General features: G+C 59.4%; 1 protein-coding gene across 1 annotated transcript; it reads right to left on the bottom strand.

Annotated features, from left to right (window-relative positions):
- Positions 1 to 15,447: 15,447 nt before the first annotated feature.
- Positions 15,448 to 16,173, bottom strand: LOC144733604 (histone H1.2-like). The gene has a single exon (XM_078615623.1). The coding sequence runs from the start codon at positions 16,110 to 16,112 to the stop codon at positions 15,450 to 15,452; it is 663 nt and encodes a 220-aa protein (XP_078471749.1). The 5' UTR covers positions 16,113 to 16,173; the 3' UTR covers positions 15,448 to 15,449.
- Positions 16,174 to 17,739: the final 1,566 nt, after the last annotated feature.

The raw sequence follows: 17,739 nt of genomic DNA on the forward strand, positions 1-17,739 counted from the left end.
CGGCTCCGTCTCCTGGGGCTCCGGCGGTGGTCTCCTCCTCCATTCCAACGGCTCCCCTCGGTCTCTGGCACCTGCGGGTTGGGGAACAAACTCAGAGGCGGTGGGGTTTAAGGGTCGCCGTCCTCGTCGCCCCCGGCCCCGCCCGGGGCCCCTCGGAGCCCGGGGCTCCGTGGGGCCCATATACTGCGCGAGGCCCCCGGGCACGGGGGGTGGGGGGACCCCGGGGTTTCGGGGTACTTGGACGGCGGGGCTCCCCCCCTCGGGGGCTGCTCGCCACGGCTTCAGTCGGCGGATGTTGACCACCATCTCCCGGCCCCTCTCTCCTCCCTGAATCAGCACCGTCCATGGTGAGATCTGCCGTCTCACAATCCAGGGTCCTCGCCAGTAGGTGGTCAGCTTCCCCACCTGTCCGGCACCGACGCGGGGAGTGTACAGCCACACCTCGGAGCCCGCAGTGTAGAAGGGGGGCTCCATACGGGGTCGGGCGCCCTGCTCTTGCCGCTGGTGCGCGGCCTCTCCGTGCGGGTAGGCTCGGCCCCTGGCCCCTCGCAGGGTCTCCAGCAAGTGCTCCACGGGGTGGCTCCCTTCCTCCCGTTGCGGCGGAGGGACACCGAACAGCAGATCTGCGGGCAGGCGAGACTCGCGACCAAACATCATTAGGAACGGGGTCTGTCCTGTAGATGTGTGAACGGCGGTGGTGTAGGCGAACAGGGCATAGGGGAGGTGTTCGTCCCAGTCCTGTTGATTCGCGGCCGCCATGCGTTTAAGCTTCCCGGCCAGAGTCTGGTTCATCCTCTCTACCATCCCGTTCGCCTGGGGGTGATATGCCGTGGTTCGGTCCTTCTGGATCCCGAACTCTCGGCACAGCGCCTGGAATAGTTCGGCCTCGAATTCACTACCCTGGTCGGTAATGACTCGTTCGGGGATCCCGCACTTAAGTACGTAGTTTTCCACGAAGGCCCGGGCCACTACGAGGGCTGTTTTATCCGGGATAGCCACCGCCACGGGGTAGCGGGTGAAGTACTCCACCGCTACAAGAATATATCGGTTGCCCCGGTGGGATCGTGGAAAGGGCCCCTGCAGGTCGATTCCGACCAACTGATTCGTCCGACTGACTCGGAACGGCCTCAGGGGTACCTGGTACCTCGCCGGCTTTTGCCCACACTGCTGACAGGCCCGGCAGCCCTGCACCCAGGCGGCCACATCTTGCGCCAATTTAGGCCAGAGATACTGGCGACGCAGAGTCTCCCGGGTGCGCCGTTCCCCATCATGGCCCCCGAGCGGGTGGTCGTGTACCAGTCGTAGTAGTTGGGGTCGCACATGGGCAGGAACGCAGATGCACCCAGGCTGCCCAGCGTCGGCCAGTTCCCTCACCACCCCGTTTTCCACACACAACCGGGCATACAAACCGCTCCAGGGCCCTGGTAGTGCATCCTCCTTCTCTCGCAGTGCCGCCTCCACCGCCGCCAGATCCGGATCTCGCTGCTGGGTCTGTCTCAGCTGCTCGTCGTTCAGGCCCGGGAAGGCGCAGCCGACGTCCTCCTGGATCCGTCCGATCGGGTCCCGAGCTGCGGGTCCCGCGCTTGCCGGGCGGTCGACGGGATCCTCGGTGCCACCTGCGAGGGTCTCTGTGGCGCACACTGCACTCTCTCTCGCTGGGGGGGGGTCAGTGGCCGCCGCCGCTCGGGGGTCCGTTGCCTGCCGGCAGCGTCCCCCCGTGAAACACGGGCAGGCCTCCTCCGCCCTCGTCTCGGCAAACACCGTGGGTCGCCTCGACAAGGCGTCCGCGTTTGCATGCGTCCGGCCAGCCTGATACTCGATTTGCAGGTTGTACTCCTGCAACTGCGCCAACCACCGGGCCATCTGCCCCCGCGGCTCCTTGAATGTAAGAAGGAACTGCAGAGCATAATGGTCAGTGCGTACGCGACATCTCCTGCCGTACAAATACGGCCGGAACTGTTTGCATGCGAAAATTACGGCGTACAACTCTTGGCGGGTCACGCAATAGTTCAGCTCGGCCCCACTCAGGGTCCGGCTGGCGTACGCGATGACTCGTTCCGTCCCCTCCTGTACCTGTGACAACACCGCGCCCAGCCCGCTGCTGCAGGCGTCGGTGTCCAAAATGAAATCTGTGGTAAAATCGGGGAAAGCGAGGGTGGGGGCGTGGGTGAGGTGGTCTTTGAGAGTGGTGAAGGCCGTCTGGCAGGCCCCCGTCCACTGGTAGGGGTGCTTAAGGGAGGTGAGTTGGGTGAGAGGGCGTGCAATCTCGCTGAATCCCTTTACAAATCGACGATAATAGGTGGCGAGCCCCAAAAATGATCTGATCTCCGTCAGATTCCTTGGCCGTGGCCACTCCACTACGGCGCGTACCTTCTCTGGATCGGTGTGCACGCCTGCCTCGCTGACGCGATGCCCGAGGTACCCCACCTCGCGTTGTGCGATGTAACACTTACGTGGCTTGAGCTTGAGATGAGCCGCTCGCAGTCGCTGGAACACCTCTCGAAGCCTGGACCAATGCTCAGACAAAGATCTACTGAACACTATCACGTCGTCCAAGTAAATCAGGCACTGTTCCCACTGCAAGCCCCGCATCACCAACTCCATCAGCCGCTGGAACGTCGCAGGCGCATTGGTGAGTCCGAACGGGAGTACTCGAAACTCGAATAGTCCCATCGGGGTGGTGAATGCGGTTTTCGGCCGATCTTCCTCCGTCATCTCCACCTGCCAGTAACCGGACGCCAGATCGAGGGTGGAAAAATACCGCGCTCCTGCGAGACTGTCGAAGGTGTCGTCGATGCGGGGTATGGGGAAGGCATCGCCGAGCGTGACTGCATTTAGTTTACGGTAATCGACGCAGAACCGGGTTGACCCATCCTTTTTCGTTACCAGTACCACCGGGGCAGACCAAGGGCTCGCGGAGGGCTGGATTATGTTATCGCGTAGCATATCCGTGACTGCCTCTTTGATCTGGGTCCGTTCAGGCGCGCCCACTCGGTATGCGGGGAGTTTGATGGGTCGGGCTGCACCTGTGTCAATTTGGTGCTTGACCAGGTCGGTCCGGCCCACGTCCGAATCGTGCTCACTGAACACGTCGGCGTACTCCCGCAATAACCCGCGCAGCTGATCGGCCCCCCCCCTTAGGTAAGGCTGCCCAAGGCACATGTAACGCATCCTGCAGGGGAACAATCTCGGCTCGGGGGGTCGGGCCGACCCGCCAGGCCAGATCCTGGCTGTCCTCGGGGCGGCCAGGGTCCTCCGCCCAGAGTGCGAACACCGAGTCGTTCGAGTGGCGAGCATGCAGGGGGTGTACGGTGGCTACCGGGGTGCGTCGTCGTATCATTGCCGGGGTACTGTGTGGGTTAAACACACGTATAAACAGCCGGCCCCCATCTGCGTTTACCAGTGTGGCTGACCCTACCACCCCGTATCGCGATGCCAACTCTGGGTGAGGAGTCAGCATTACCTCGCCCGATGGTCGGTGGGTTGGGTCGGTGGAGAGGGTTGCCACTGGCACCAGCATCTCGGCGAGAGGCCCGATGGTGACGGCCGACACCAGCGTAGCGGCCACGGGTGTGAAGCGTGGGCGATTCGGCTCCTGTCCTAGGAACGGAATCCGCTCCCCGCTGCCCTCCACCGTAGCGCATCGTTGCCGGGGCTGTACGTTAAGTCCCAACTTTTCCAGGAGGTCCGTTCCTGCAATGCATTCGTGGCACAACACACTCGAAACGTAGAATTCCTGTGTGCACACCTGGTTTCCTAGACGGACCTCGAGGGAGACCTTCCCCAGCAACCCCATCCCGGCTCCGCTTGCCGTGTGCAGCGCGCGATCCGGGGCCTGCAGGCAGCCCACGTCCACCCCGAGCATGCTGCAGTGCGCGGCGCTCATGAGAGAGGCCACGGCGCCCGTGTCCAGCAGGATCCGGGTGCGCTGCCCGTTCACCTGGCCTTCCACCAGTGACGTGGCTCCCGTTATCCCTGCCACCAGCTCCCGCAGCCAATCGCCCGAGGTCCCCGCGCCCTTGGGTGTTGTTGTTGTAACCTGTTTATGGATCACTCGCTCGCCATTATTCTCATTACCGTCTATTTGTATCGGGACCGCGTCGATTGCACCCCTAGTTGGTCCGCTCACTAGGAGGCGTTGGAGTTTAACCCCCGCGCCTGCCTAGCTCGGGTGATTTCAGGACAGTCTCTCACTAGATGCCCTTGTGGGGGTCGCTAGCCCCCGAGATCCCTCCCTCGATAATACTAACGGCCGGACTAACATCATCAATCGCCCCCCCGCTGCTAAGCGAACCGCCGCTAGGCTCCTCACCCAGGGTGTGGGAGCCGTCACCCGAGGATTCCCCTCCACCGCGGGTCCGCGTAGCAGGCATGGATAACCACGCACGCGCACACCCACACACAGCTCTGCACGGCACTCACCCAACCCTGACCACTCACGTTAGGATCGCGCACCTGTGTTACACACGTCGTGAACGTGCGCGCACACACGCATACAGCTCCACACGCGATACCCACTCCTGCGCCGCTCTGCGCCGCGCTGGCCGCCCACGTTACGATCGCGCACCTTGGGCACGCCGATTACGCACGCCGAGAGCTTACGCAAGTAACGAGCGCACGCAAGCGGGGCACACGCCGACACGACGACTCGTCCCCTCCCCCACTCGCGCGTGCACGTCAACACAAATATCGTACAAGGACGATTCTCCTCTCACACGGCTGCGTAGTCACGCCAACACACCAAAAGTGCTCTCCCCGGGCGTTAACGCACACACCTCCGTACCCGCACAATCGTACAGAGACCACGGCCTTTATGCGTACAACGACCACACACTCGCGAATGCAGTGCACGCTAATACCACGTTCCAAAAACACCCAACAACACGGTTTTGTTACTACGCTCGAGATTTTATTAGCCCTTGCTAACCAACCGAGCCACCCGTGTGTGTGTGCGGGACAGCAAGGCGCTTCTAACCCACACTCTGGTGCCGTGTAGCCCTATTCTATGCTGCGCTCTCTGCTAAACCGCTTTCCTACTCGTCCTTACCCCGAACTAACCCTCTCCTACGGATCCTACCCTCCGCTCTGAGGTGTTGTAAGGCGCGCAACACGATACCGTCTGTAGTCCTTGGTGACCTTGCGGCGCTCAGATCGTCCTGCAGACAATCTAGCGGCTCGCCCGATGACTCCTTCGTCGCTGACCCCGTGTCCAAACTCCAGAAGAAGAGAGTTCCCTACTGCCCCTGCGTTTTCTTTTAAACTATTCACATCAAAGGCTAGGCGCCCCCGTCCCGACCGCCTTGGTCTCTCGACCAATCCTGAGCCTAGGATTTCCCGCTCTTTTGCGATCCCGCCGGCCTTTGAACTTTCGACCAATCAGTCGTCCCGGGTCCTGATCCCAGCTATCTGCCTTGCTGACCCGTGTTTGTGTTTGTATGCGTTTCTAACTGCGGGGCTCTCTGAGCTCGCCGTGGTCGTGCGATCTCAAATCCGCCCACGGCGCCGCAGTGTTACTTGGCCTGGGAAGGGTCCTGTCCAATTCCCTGGCCCTGAGAAACCGTGGGGTAACCCCCCTAGGGGGCCCTCGGGTGAAAACTCAGGGTAGGTGACCCGACCACGAGGCCCTACGTGGGTGCGGGTGCGTGTTTATGTGGGGGGGGTGATGGGGGGCAGTGCGGCGGTGGAAGCCGGGCGGCTCCCTGGCTCGGCCGAGCGGCCCCGTCGCTGTGGCACCACATAGCCCCCCGGGGTGCCAGTCCCCGTCCCGGGTTGACTGGAGCACCTCGCCTGGGTTGCCCCCACGAGGTATCGCCGCGGGGTCCGCGGGATTCGCCCGGCCCTTGTGGCTGGCCTCGGGGGTGGCGGCTCCGTCTCCTGGGGCTCCGGCGGTGGTCTCCTCCTCCATTCCAACGGCTCCCCTCGGTCTCCGGCACCTGCGGGCTGGGGGACAAACTCAGAGGCGGTGGGGTTTAAGGGTCGCCGTCCTCGTCGCCCCCGGCCCCGCCCGGGGCCCCTCGGAGCCCGGGGCTCCGTGGGGCCCATATACTGCGCGAGGCCCCCGGGCACGGGGGGTGGGGGGACCCCGGGGTTTCGGGGTACTTGGACGGCGGGGCTCCCCCCCTCGGGGGCTGCTCGCCACGGCTTCAGTCGGCGGATGTTGACCACCATCTCCCGGCCCCTCTCTCCTCCCTGAATCAGCACCGTCCATGGTGAGATCTGCCGTCTCACAATCCAGGGTCCTCGCCAGTAGGTGGTCAGCTTCCCCACCTGTCCGGCACCGACGCGGGGAGTGTACAGCCACACCTCGGAGCCCGCAGTGTAGAAGGGGGGCTCCATACGGGGTCGGGCGCCCTGCTCTTGCCGCTGGTGCGCGGCCTCTCCGTGCGGGTAGGCTCGGCCCCTGGCCTCTCGCAGGGTCTCCAGCAAGTGCTCCATGGGGTGGCTCCCTTCCTCCCGTTGCGGCGGAGGGACACCGAACAGCAGATCTGCGGGCAGGCGAGACTCGCGACCAAACATCATTAGGAACGGGGTCTGTCCTGTAGATGTGTGAACGGCGGTGGTGTAGGCGAACAGGGCATAGGGGAGGTGTTCGTCCCAGTCCTGTTGATTCGCGGCCGCCATGCGTTTAAGCTTCCCGGCCAGAGTCTGGTTCATCCTCTCTACCATCCCGTTCGCCTGGGGGTGATATGCCGTGGTTCGGTCCTTCTGGATCCCGAACTCTCGGCACAGCGCCTGGAATAGTTCGGCCTCGAATTCACTACCCTGGTCGGTAATGACTCGTTCGGGGATCCCGCACTTAAGTACGTAGTTTTCCACGAAGGCCCGGGCCACTACGAGGGCTGTTTTATCCGGGATAGCCACCGCCACGGGGTAGCGGGTGAAGTACTCCACCGCTACAAGAATATATCGGTTGCCCCGGTGGGATCGTGGAAAGGGCCCCTGTAGGTCGATTCCGACCAACTGATTCGTCCGACTGACTCGGAACGGCCTCAGGGGTACCTGGTACCTCGCCGGCTTTTGCCCACACTGCTGACAGGCCCGGCAGCCCTGCACCCAGGCGGCCACATCTTGCGCTAATTTAGGCCAGAGATACTGGCGACGCAGAGTCTCCCGGGTGCGCCGTTCCCCATCATGGCCCCCGAGCGGGTGGTCGTGTACCAGTCGTAGTAGTTGGGGCCGCACATGGGCGGGAACGCAGATGCACCCCGGCTGCCCAGCGTCGGCCAGTTCCCTCACCACCCCGTTTTCTACACACAACCGGGCATACAAACCGCTCCAGGGCCCTGGTAGTGCATCCTTCCTCTCTCGCAGTGCCGCCTCCACCGCCGCCAGATCCGGATCCCGCTGCTGGGTTTGTCGCAGCTGCTCGTCGTCCAAGCCCGGGAAGGCGCAGCCGACATCCTCTTGGATCCGCCCGGTTGGGGTGGGATGATCCGTCTGTCCCCGGGCTCCTTCTGCAGGGGTTCCTGCGGCGCACACTGCACTCTCTCTCGGGGGGGGGAGTTTAGTTTCCGCGCGCTCCTTGGGTTCTGCTGCCTGGCGGCAGCGTCCCCCCGTGAAGCACGGGCAGGCGTCTCCCTCCCTCGTCTCAGCGCGCACCGCGGGCCGTCTTGACAAGGCGTCCGCGTTCGCGTGTGTTCGCCCCGCTCGGTACTCGATCTGCAGGTTGTACTCCTGCAGCTGCGCCAGCCATCGAGCCATCTGCCCTCGCGGTTCCTTGAATGTAAGGAGGAACTGCAGTGCATAATGATCGGTGCGCACACGACATTTCCTGCCGTACAAGTACGGTCGGAACTGTTTACACGCGAAAATTACAGCATACAGTTCCTGACGGGTTACACAATAGTTCAGTTCGGCCCCGCTCAGGGTCCGACTGGCGTATGCGATGACCCGCTCCGTCCCACCCTGCACTTGCGACAGCACCGCGCCCAGCCCACTGCTGCAGGCGTCAGTGTCCAAAATAAAATCGGTGGTGAAATCTGGGAAAGCCAAGGTGGGGGTGTGGGTGAGGTGGTCTTTGAGTGTGGTGAAAGCCGTCTGGCAGGCCTCCGACCACTGATAGGGGTTCTTAGGGGAGGTGAGTTGGGTGAGGGGGCGTGCAATCTCACTGAATCCCTTTACAAATCGACGGTAATAAGTGGCGAGTCCCAAGAATGACCTGATCTCCGTCAGGTTCCTCGGCCGCGGCCAATCCACTACGGCACGCACCTTCTCGGGATCGGTGCTCACCCCTGCCTCGCTGACTCGGTGTCCGAGGTACCCCACCTCGCGTTGCGCAATGTAACACATACGTGGCTTGAGCTTGAGATGGGCTGCTCGCAGTCGCTGGAATACTTCCCGCAGCCTGGACCAGTGTTCGGACAGCGACCTACTGAACACTATTACGTCGTCCAGGTAAATCAGGCACTGTTCCCACTGCAAGCCCCGCATCACCAACTCCATCAACCGCTGGAACGTCGCGGGCGCGTTAGTGAGTCCGAACGGCAACACTCGAAACTCAAACAGGCCCATCGGGGTGGTGAATGCTGTTTTTGGCCGATCCTCCTCCGTCATCTCCACCTGCCAGTAACCGGACGCCAGATCGAGGGTGGAAAAATACCGCGCTCCTGCGAGACTGTCGAAGGTGTCGTCGATGCGTGGGATGGGAAAAGCGTCGCCGAGGGTGACTGCGTTCAATTTTCGGTAATCAACGCAGAACCGAGTCGATCCGTCCTTTTTCGTTACCAGTACCACCGGGGCAGACCAAGGGCTCGCGGAGGGCTGGATTATGTTATCGCGTAGCATATCCGTGACTGCCTCTTTGATCTGGGTCCGTTCAGGCGCGCCCACTCGGTATGCGGGGAGTTTGATGGGTCGGGCTGCACCTGTGTCAATTTGGTGCTTGACCAGGTCGGTCCGGCCCACGTCCGAATCGTGCTCACTGAACACGTCGGCGTACTCCCGCAATAACCTGCGCAGCTGATCGGCCTCCCCCTTAGGTAAGGCTGCCCAAGGCACATGTAACGCATCCTGCAGGGGAACAATCTCGGCTCGGGGGGTCGGGCCGACCCGCCAGGCCAGATCCTGGCTGTCCTCGGGGCGGCCAGGGTCCTCCGCCCAGAGTGCGAACACCGAGTCGTTCGAGTGGCGAGCGTGCAGGGGGTGTACGGTGGCTACCGGGGTGCGTCGTCGTATCATTGCCGGGGTACTGTGTGGGTTAAACACACGTATAAACAGCCGGCCCCCATCTGCGTTTACCAGTGTGGCTGACCCTACCACCCCGTATCGCGATGCCAACTCCGGGTGAGGAGTCAGCATTACCTCGCCCGATGGTCGGTGGGTTGGGTCGGTGGAGAGGGTTGCCACTGGCACCAGCATCTCGGCGAGAGGCCCGATGGTGACGGCCGACACCAGCGTAGCGGCCACGGGTGTGAAGCGTGGGCGATTCGGCTCCTGTCCTAGGAACGGAATCCGCTCCCCGCTGCCCTCCACCGTAGCGCATCGTTGCCGGGGCTGTACGTTAAGTCCCAACTTTTCCAGGAGGTCCGTTCCTGCAATGCACTCGTGGCACAACACACTCGAAACGTAGAATTCCTGTGTGCACACCTGGTTTCCTAGACGGACCTCGAGGGAGACCTTCCCCAGCAACCCCATCCCGGCTCCGCTTGCCGTGTGCAGCGCGCGATCCGGGGCCTGCAGGCAGCCCACGTCCACCCCGAGCATGCTGCAGTGCGCGGCGCTCATGAGAGAGGCCACGGCGCCCGTGTCCAGCAGGATCCGGGTGCGCTGCCCGTTCACCTGGCCTTCCACCAGCGACGTGGCTCCCGTTATCCCTGCCACCAGCTCCCGCAGCCAATCGCCCGAGGTCCCTGCGCCCTTGGGTGTTGTCGTTGTAACCTGTTTATGGATCACTCGCTCGCCATTATTATTACAGCTGGTTTGGGTCGGGTCTACGTCGATTTCATCCCCCGGTGGTCCCCTCTCTAGGGGGGGCTTAGTGTTTGACCTATGCATCGGCCTCGCATGGGCGAGCTGAGGGCAGTCCCTCATGAGATGCCCTCGACGGTCGCACACATAACACGTCCTGGGAGGAGTGGCGGCTCTGTGGCGAACTTTCTGCCCACTCCCTCCTCCCCCCGTGCGCTGTTGCTCATACTCTGCTTCTAGTCGGGCTATCCTTCCAGTTAGCCCTCCTACCGTGGAGTCTAGGTCCCCCATTTCGGATCGGATGGTCTCAACGGAGGATTGCAGTTGGGTCATATTTTTATTCGTTTCCTCGCGTACCTGGGTTACTCGGCCGGAGACATCCTTTATACCCGTTTGTATACCGGCAACCCATCCCGGGGTTGTCTCGCGGGACACTGGAGGCTCTCTATCCCGGCCCCTTACCGTCCTCGCGAGCTCCTGTTCCTCCTCCTCGTCTTCCGAGAGCAGGCTCGCAATGGCGCGCTCTCGTCCCAGCCCCCGGAGCTGCGCGCGTTCGCTGTGAATTCTTTCACACTTACGTGCGCGCTCGACAAGGGTGTTAAAGGGAAGACGTGGGCAGCTCATGTCTGGCTGCCACCACGCCGTGCGAGACAGGTACCGCTGGATTTTCTCGGCGGCCAGTTCCTCAATAACATCAGTTGCGTACCCCGGGCGTGCGATCTTTGTTAACTCGCGCACATCCTCGGCGTAATCACGAAGATCCTCGCCAGGTTGACGACGGCGCGCCTCTAAGGCCGATTTTGCTTCCTCCTCGTCACGCGTGCCAAAACGCTGATCGAGTCGGCGCATCAACTCCTCTAGCTGTGTCTGTGCGCTCGCGGGTAACGCTTCTACAAAATCGGCTGCCCGTCCATCAAGATTCATATTAAGTTGACGTACTGCCTGCGCGTCCGTCCATCCATTAATTTCCTTGGCCCCTAAGAGATTGCGGGCGAATGCCTTCCATGAAGGGGCCCCCCGGCCGGTAAATATTAGTCTTATTTTAGCGTGAGGTAACGCGGGGGTCCATCCCACTTCTGACACCAATTTGTGGGGGTCGCTAGCCCCCGAGATCCCTCCCTCGATAATACTAACGGCCGGACTAACATCATCAATCGCCCCCCCGCTGCTAAGCGAACCGCCGCTAGGCTCCTCACCCAGGGTGTGGGAGCCGTCACCCGAGGATTCCCCTCCACCGCGGGTCCGCGTAGCAGGCATGGATAACCACGCACGCGCACACCCACACACAGCTCTGCACGGCACTCACCCAACCCTGACCACTCACGTTAGGATCGCGCACCTGTGTTACACACGTCGTGAACGTGCGCGCACACACGCATACAGCTCCACACGCGATACCCACTCCTGCGCCGCTCTGCGCCGCGCTGGCCGCCCACGTTACGATCGCGCACCTTGGGCACGCCGATTACGCACGCCGAGAGCTTACGCAAGTAACGAGCGCACGCAAGCGGGGCACACGCCGACACGACGACTCGTCCCCTCCCCCACTCGCGCGTGCACGTCAACACAAATATCGTACAAGGACGATTCTCCTCTCACACGGCTGCGTAGTCACGCCAACACACCAAAAGTGCTCTCCCCGGGCGTTAACGCACACACCTCCGTACCCGCACAATCGTACAGAGACCACGGCCTTTATGCGTACAACGACCACACACTCGCGAATGCAGTGCACGCTAATACCACGTTCCAAAAACACCCAACAACACGGTTTTGTTACTACGCTCGAGATTTTATTAGCCCTTGCTAACCAACCGAGCCACCCGTGTGTGTGTGCGGGACAGCAAGGCGCTTCTAACCCACACTCTGGTGCCGTGTAGCCCTATTCTATGCTGCGCTCTCTGCTAAACCGCTTTCCTACTCGTCCTTACCCCGAACTAACCCTCTCCTACGGATCCTACCCTCCGCTCTGAGGTGTTGTAAGGCGCGCAACACGATACCGTCTGTAGTCCTTGGTGACCTTGCGGCGCTCAGATCGTCCTGCAGACAATCTAGCGGCTCGCCCGATGACTCCTTCGTCGCTGACCCCGTGTCCAAACTCCAGAAGAAGAGAGTTCCCTACTGCCCCTGCGTTTTCTTTTAAACTATTCACATCAAAGGCTAGGCGCCCCCGTCCCGACCGCCTTGGTCTCTCGACCAATCCTGAGCCTAGGATTTCCCGCTCTTTTGCGATCCCGCCGGCCTTTGAACTTTCGACCAATCAGTCGTCCCGGGTCCTGATCCCAGCTATCTGCCTTGCTGACCCGTGTTTGTGTTTGTATGCGTTTCTAACTGCGGGGCTCTCTGAGCTCGCCGTGGTCGTGCGATCTCAAATCCGCCCACGGCGCCGCAGTGTTACTTGGCCTGGGAAGGGTCCTGTCCAATTCCCTGGCCCTGAGAAACCGTGGGGTAACCCCCCTAGGGGGCCCTCGGGTGAAAACTCAGGGTAGGTGACCCGACCACGAGGCCCTACGTGGGTGCGGGTGCGTGTTTATGTGGGGGGGGTGATGGGGGGCAGTGCGGCGGTGGAAGCCGGGCGGCTCCCTGGCTCGGCCGAGCGGCCCCGTCGCTGTGGCACCACACCCTCGGCGATCACACATATAACATGCCCGGGGAGGGGGGGCGGCTCCGTAGTGGGCCCCCTGCCCACTCCCTCCCCCCCCATTACGCCGCTGTCCACCCTCCGCCTCTAGTCGGGCTACCCTCCCAGATAACCCTCCCACCGTGGCGCGTAGGTCCCCCATTTCGGATCGGATGGTCTCAACGGAGGATTGCAGTTTGGCCATATTTTTATTCGTTTCCTCACCTACTTGGTTTACCTTGTTGTCTATCTGGGTTACCTGGCCGGAGACATCCTTTATACCCGTTTGTATACCGGCAACCCATCCCGGGGTTGTCTCGCGGGACACTGGAGGCTCTCTTTCCCGGCCCCTTACCGTCCTCGCGAGCTCCTGTTCCTCCTCCTCGTCTTCCGAGAGCAGGCTCGCAATGGCGCGCTCTCGGCCCAGCCCCCGGAGCTGCGCGCGTTCGCTGTGAATTATTTCACACTTACGTGCGCGCTCGACAAGGGTGTTAAAGGGAAGACGTGGGCAGCTCAGGTCTGGCTGCCACCACGCCGTGCGAGACAGGTACCGCTGGATTTTCTCGGCAGCCAGTTCCTCAATAACCTCCGTTGCGTACCCCGGGCGTGCGATCTTTGTTAACTCGCGCACATCCTCGGCGTAATCACGGAGATCTTCGCCAGGTTGGCGACGGCGCTCCTCTAAGGCCGATTTTGCTTCCTCCTCGTCACGCGTGCCAAAACGCTGATCGAGTCGGCGCATCAGCTCCTCTAGCTGTGTCTGTGCGCTCGCGGGTAACGCTTCTACAAAATCGGCTGCCCGCCCATCAAGATTCATATTAAGTTGACGTACTGCCTGCACGTCCGTCCATCCATTAATTTCCTTAGCCCCTAAGAGATTGCGGGCGAATGCCTTCCACGAAGGGGCCCCCCTGCCGGTAAATATTAGTCTTATTTTAGCGTGAGGTAACGCGGGGGTCCATCCTACTTCTGACACCAATTTGTGGGGGTCGCTAGCCCCCGAGATCCCTCCCTCGATAATACTAACGGCCGGACTAACATCATCAATCGCCCCCCCGCTGCTAAGCGAACCGCCGCTAAGCTCCTCACCCATGGTGTGGGAGCCGTCACCCGAGGATTCTCCTCCACCGCGGGTCCGCGTAGCAGGCATAGTTAACCACGTACGCGCACACCCACACACAGCTCTGCACGGCACTCACCCAACACTGACCACTCACGTTAGGATCGCGCACCTGTGTTACACACGTCGTGAACTTACGCAAGTAACGAGCACACGCAAGCGGGGCACACGCCGACACAACGTCTCAAGCCGCCGCCGCCGTGCGCGCGAGACAAACCGTACAACAATGCGCAGCCGATTACGCGCTCGAGCCGTGGGGTCGGGGGTCAGGGATCCACCACCGCGCCGCACTTTACGCAAGTAACGAGCACACGCAAGCGGGGCACACGCCGACACACAAAAGTGCTCTCCCCGGGCGTTAACGCACACACCCCCGTACCCGCACAATCGTACAGAGACCACGGCCTTTATGCATACGACCACACACTCGCGAATGCAGTGCACGCTAATACCACGTTCCAAAAACACCCAACAACACGGTTTTGTTACTACGCTCGAGATTTTATTAGCCCTTGCTAACCAACCGAGCCACCCGTGTGCGTGTGCGGGCCAGCAAGGCGCTTCTAACCCACACTCTGGTGCCGTGTAGCCCTATTCTATGCTGCGCTCTCTGCTAAACCGCTTTCCTACTCGTCCTTACCCCGAACTAACCCTCTCCTACGGATCCTACTCTCCGCTCTGAGGTGTTGTAAGGCGCGCAACACGATACCGTCTGTAGTCCTTGGTGACCTTGCGGCGCTCAGATCGTCCTGCAGACAATCTAGCGGCTCGCCCGATGACTCCTTCGTCGCTGACCCCGTGTCCAAACTCCAGAAGAAGAGACCTCCCTACTGCCCCTGCGTTTTCTTTTAGACTATTCACATCAAAGGCTAGGCGCCCCCGTCCCGACCGCCTTGGTCTCTCGACCAATCCTGAGCCTAGGATTTCCCGCTCTTTTGCGATCCCGCCGGCCTTTGAACTTTCGACCAATCAGTCGTCCCGGGTCCTGATCCCAGCTATCTGCCTTGCTGACCCGTGTTTGTGTTGGTATGCGTTTCTAACTGCGGGGCTCTCTGAGCTCGCCGTGGTCGTGCGATCTCAAATCCGCCCACGGCGCCGCAGTGTTACCTGGCCTGGGAAGGGTCCTGTCCAATTCCCTGGCCCTGAGAAACCGTGGGGTAACCCCCCTAGGGGGCCCTCGGGTGAAAACTCAGGGTAGGTGACCCGACCACGAGGCCCTACGTGGGTGCGGGTGCGTGTTTATGTGGGGGGGGTGATGGGGGGCAGTGCGGCGGTGGAAGCCGGGCGGCTCCCTGGCTCGGCCGAGCGGCCCCGTCGCTGTGGCACCACAACATGATGACGGAATGAAGAGGTGCAACACATAATTCGGACGTCGCTGAGATTACTCTGCACTCCGTTCGAGTGAGGGAGCTGCCACCCGCCTCGCCTGTGTTTGTGATCCCTGCTTTCGGGCTCGATTACTCCCATCACATCAATGCTTAAAACACATCGAGTGGGTAAAATGTTATAGTTAATTTGGCGAATGTACGTAACTTATCCAATCTACACAAATCCTCACGATTGAACTGCACCAAGCGTCGAGCTCCTTGATCAGGGCCGATGCAAGGCGAGCAACCATCGCCACGCCGTAAATGGGTTTGACTTACAGAATATGGCACGCATTCAACAGCAACGTAATACACTGTCATGTGTTACCGATGAACTAATGGAAGCGCAGCAGCATCTGGTTCACTTTTTTAACTAAGTGGGTGGCTCTGAAAAGAGCCGTTGAGGTGGAGTGAATCGAGCGTCGTCCGATCGGATTCACTTCTTTGGCGCAGTCTTCTTGGGCTTGGCCGCGGCCTTCTTGGGCTTGGCCACCTTGGGTTTGGCGGCCTTGGCCTTGACGGTCTTGGGCTTAGCGACCTTGGGCTTCGCAGCCTTGGGCTTGGCTGGGCTCTTCGCCGCCTTCTTGGGCTTAACAGCCAACTTCACCTTTTTGGGGCTCTTGGCCGCCTTGGCAGCCGCGGGCTTCTTTGCTTTCTTGGGAGACTTCTTGGGCGCGGTCTTCTTGGCTGCCGCGGGCTTCTTCACCTTCTTGGCTGCCGCGGGCTTTTTAGCTGCGGGCTTTGCCGTTGACGACTTGGGCTTCGCCTTTGCGGCAGCCTTTTCCTTGTTGAGTTTGAAAGAGCCAGACGCGCCGCTGCCCTTCACTTGCGCCACGGCGTCTTTGGCCACGAGCTTCTTGATGGCCAACTTCACGCGGGCATTGTTCTTCTCCACGTCGTATCCTCCGGCAGCAAGCGACTTTTTGAGCGCAGGAAGAGACACGCCGTTCCTCTCCTTGCTGCTGGCCAGAGCCTTGAGGATGAGCTCGGACACGCTGGGGCCGACCTTCTTGGCCTTTGGAGCGGCGCGCTTCTTCTTGGGGCTTTTAGGCGCTGAAGTAGCCGCAGCTGGTGGTTGAGCAGGAGCAGTTTCCGCCATCTCAAGACGTCGCTTTTATTGCCTCGCCTCTTTGAAATCGAAATCAGCGCTCTCACGAATTCGAAACGAGTGTTCTCCAGGCCCGAGGTTATTATAGAAGCGGCGTACTGAATGCGGACGTCGCTGAGATCATCCAGAACTCAGCTCTGGTGAGGGAGTTGCCACCATACTCACTGTGTTTATCACGCCTGCCTTTGGGCTCGATTACTCCCGTAACGTTCATACTTACATGCATCTAGTTGATACATTATCACGAAGATCACTTCTTTAATGTACGTTACTTATGCAATATACGACAATGCTCACGATATAAATTATAATTCAAAACAAGTGAACAACCAACATTTGGGAGACATTGTTCGGTCAGGGCATGCTATGACGATTGTCGGTTTTCAAAAGTGTTACTGATGAACACTATTTAAAACGCACTGGAATTTTTTGCAAGACAAGATGCTTCAACAGACTACTCATATTTAATTCCAACGAAATATTTTCTATTTAAGTTTTGCCTCGCGCGCTCTCGATTTCTCCTCTCGCGCTATGGTGAGGACTGCGCGCCATGTCAACAGTCCCTTGTCACCGAACTTTTAACTGGACGTTTTAATCGAACTTTGAAATGAATAAATATATGGATTTTCAGATGGACAACAAACTGAAGAAATTTACTCAAAATTAACCGACATTAAATAGAAAGTTTAACATTTTACGTGGCAAGAGGTGAGTAGCTCACGCACTGCAGAAGGGTCGCGCGCCTTGAACAAGATCGAGGCACGGTGCACAATCATCACCACTCAAATTCAACTCAAGTGACTCTGCAGTCGAATGTTTAAAGAAAATATATAATCTTACGTTTAATGCACCGACAGAGTTGATATTCTAGGAGCGCAGGATGGTTCATCCGATGGGTTGTTTTTACTGCAATAAGTAACACGTATTTACTGCACTAAGTAACACGAATGAGTAATCATTGGAAAGATGTTATTAACCATGTAAAAAACATTTAACTACACATATTTGTACCATCTTATTTGACAAGTAATATTATACTTTACCGAGTGTTGACATCCCCAGCGTTTACCAGTACTTTTTTGCTTACTATCAGCTAACACCGGCCACAACCCTGAGCTGATGTGCTCATTTGATCCCTTTTCTGACCGCTCAAAAAGAGCGAGTTTTATTCTTTAATAAACACGATTCTTTCTTCCAATAGGCATCCCAATTTATTCTAAACCATGTTCCATGATTGATGCAATGTTGGAATGCTGCTCAAATACCGTTCCTAAATTAGACATAAAGGGTATCTGGAATGAGCAGAGCATTCGTTTAATTGCGAGCAATTTGGGACGAGGGCAACTCGACGACGGTGTCCTTATTAAACAGGACCCTGCGGGGTGGGCTGGTAGGAACGAATAACCAAATAATATAAACATAATGTATTATTACACTTGTGAAGCCAGGAAAGCCCCACTGAGTCAAAAGGTTTTTGTAGGGTCCTGCCAAGTGTTTGCAGTAGGGGGCGATGTTGCTACACCTAATCGGACGATACGAAGGGAGAGATTGAGGCCTAGTTCTAGGCTTTAGGCCTAGCTGTATGCTTTAGGGCGCTGTGAGTTAATTTTTAATTTAA

This window comes from Lampetra planeri, chromosome 48 (genome assembly GCF_965212315.1).
Source record: "Lampetra planeri chromosome 48, kcLamPlan1.2.h2, whole genome shotgun sequence".
In the NCBI taxonomy this organism is placed as follows: Eukaryota; Metazoa; Chordata; class Hyperoartia; order Petromyzontiformes; family Petromyzontidae; genus Lampetra; species Lampetra planeri.

What these genes read in the sequence shown, in the direction of transcription:
- LOC144733604 (XM_078615623.1), bottom strand. Translation starts at nt 16,112, where the DNA reads ATGGCGGAAACTGCTCCTGCTCAACCACCAGCTGCGGCTACTTCAGCG.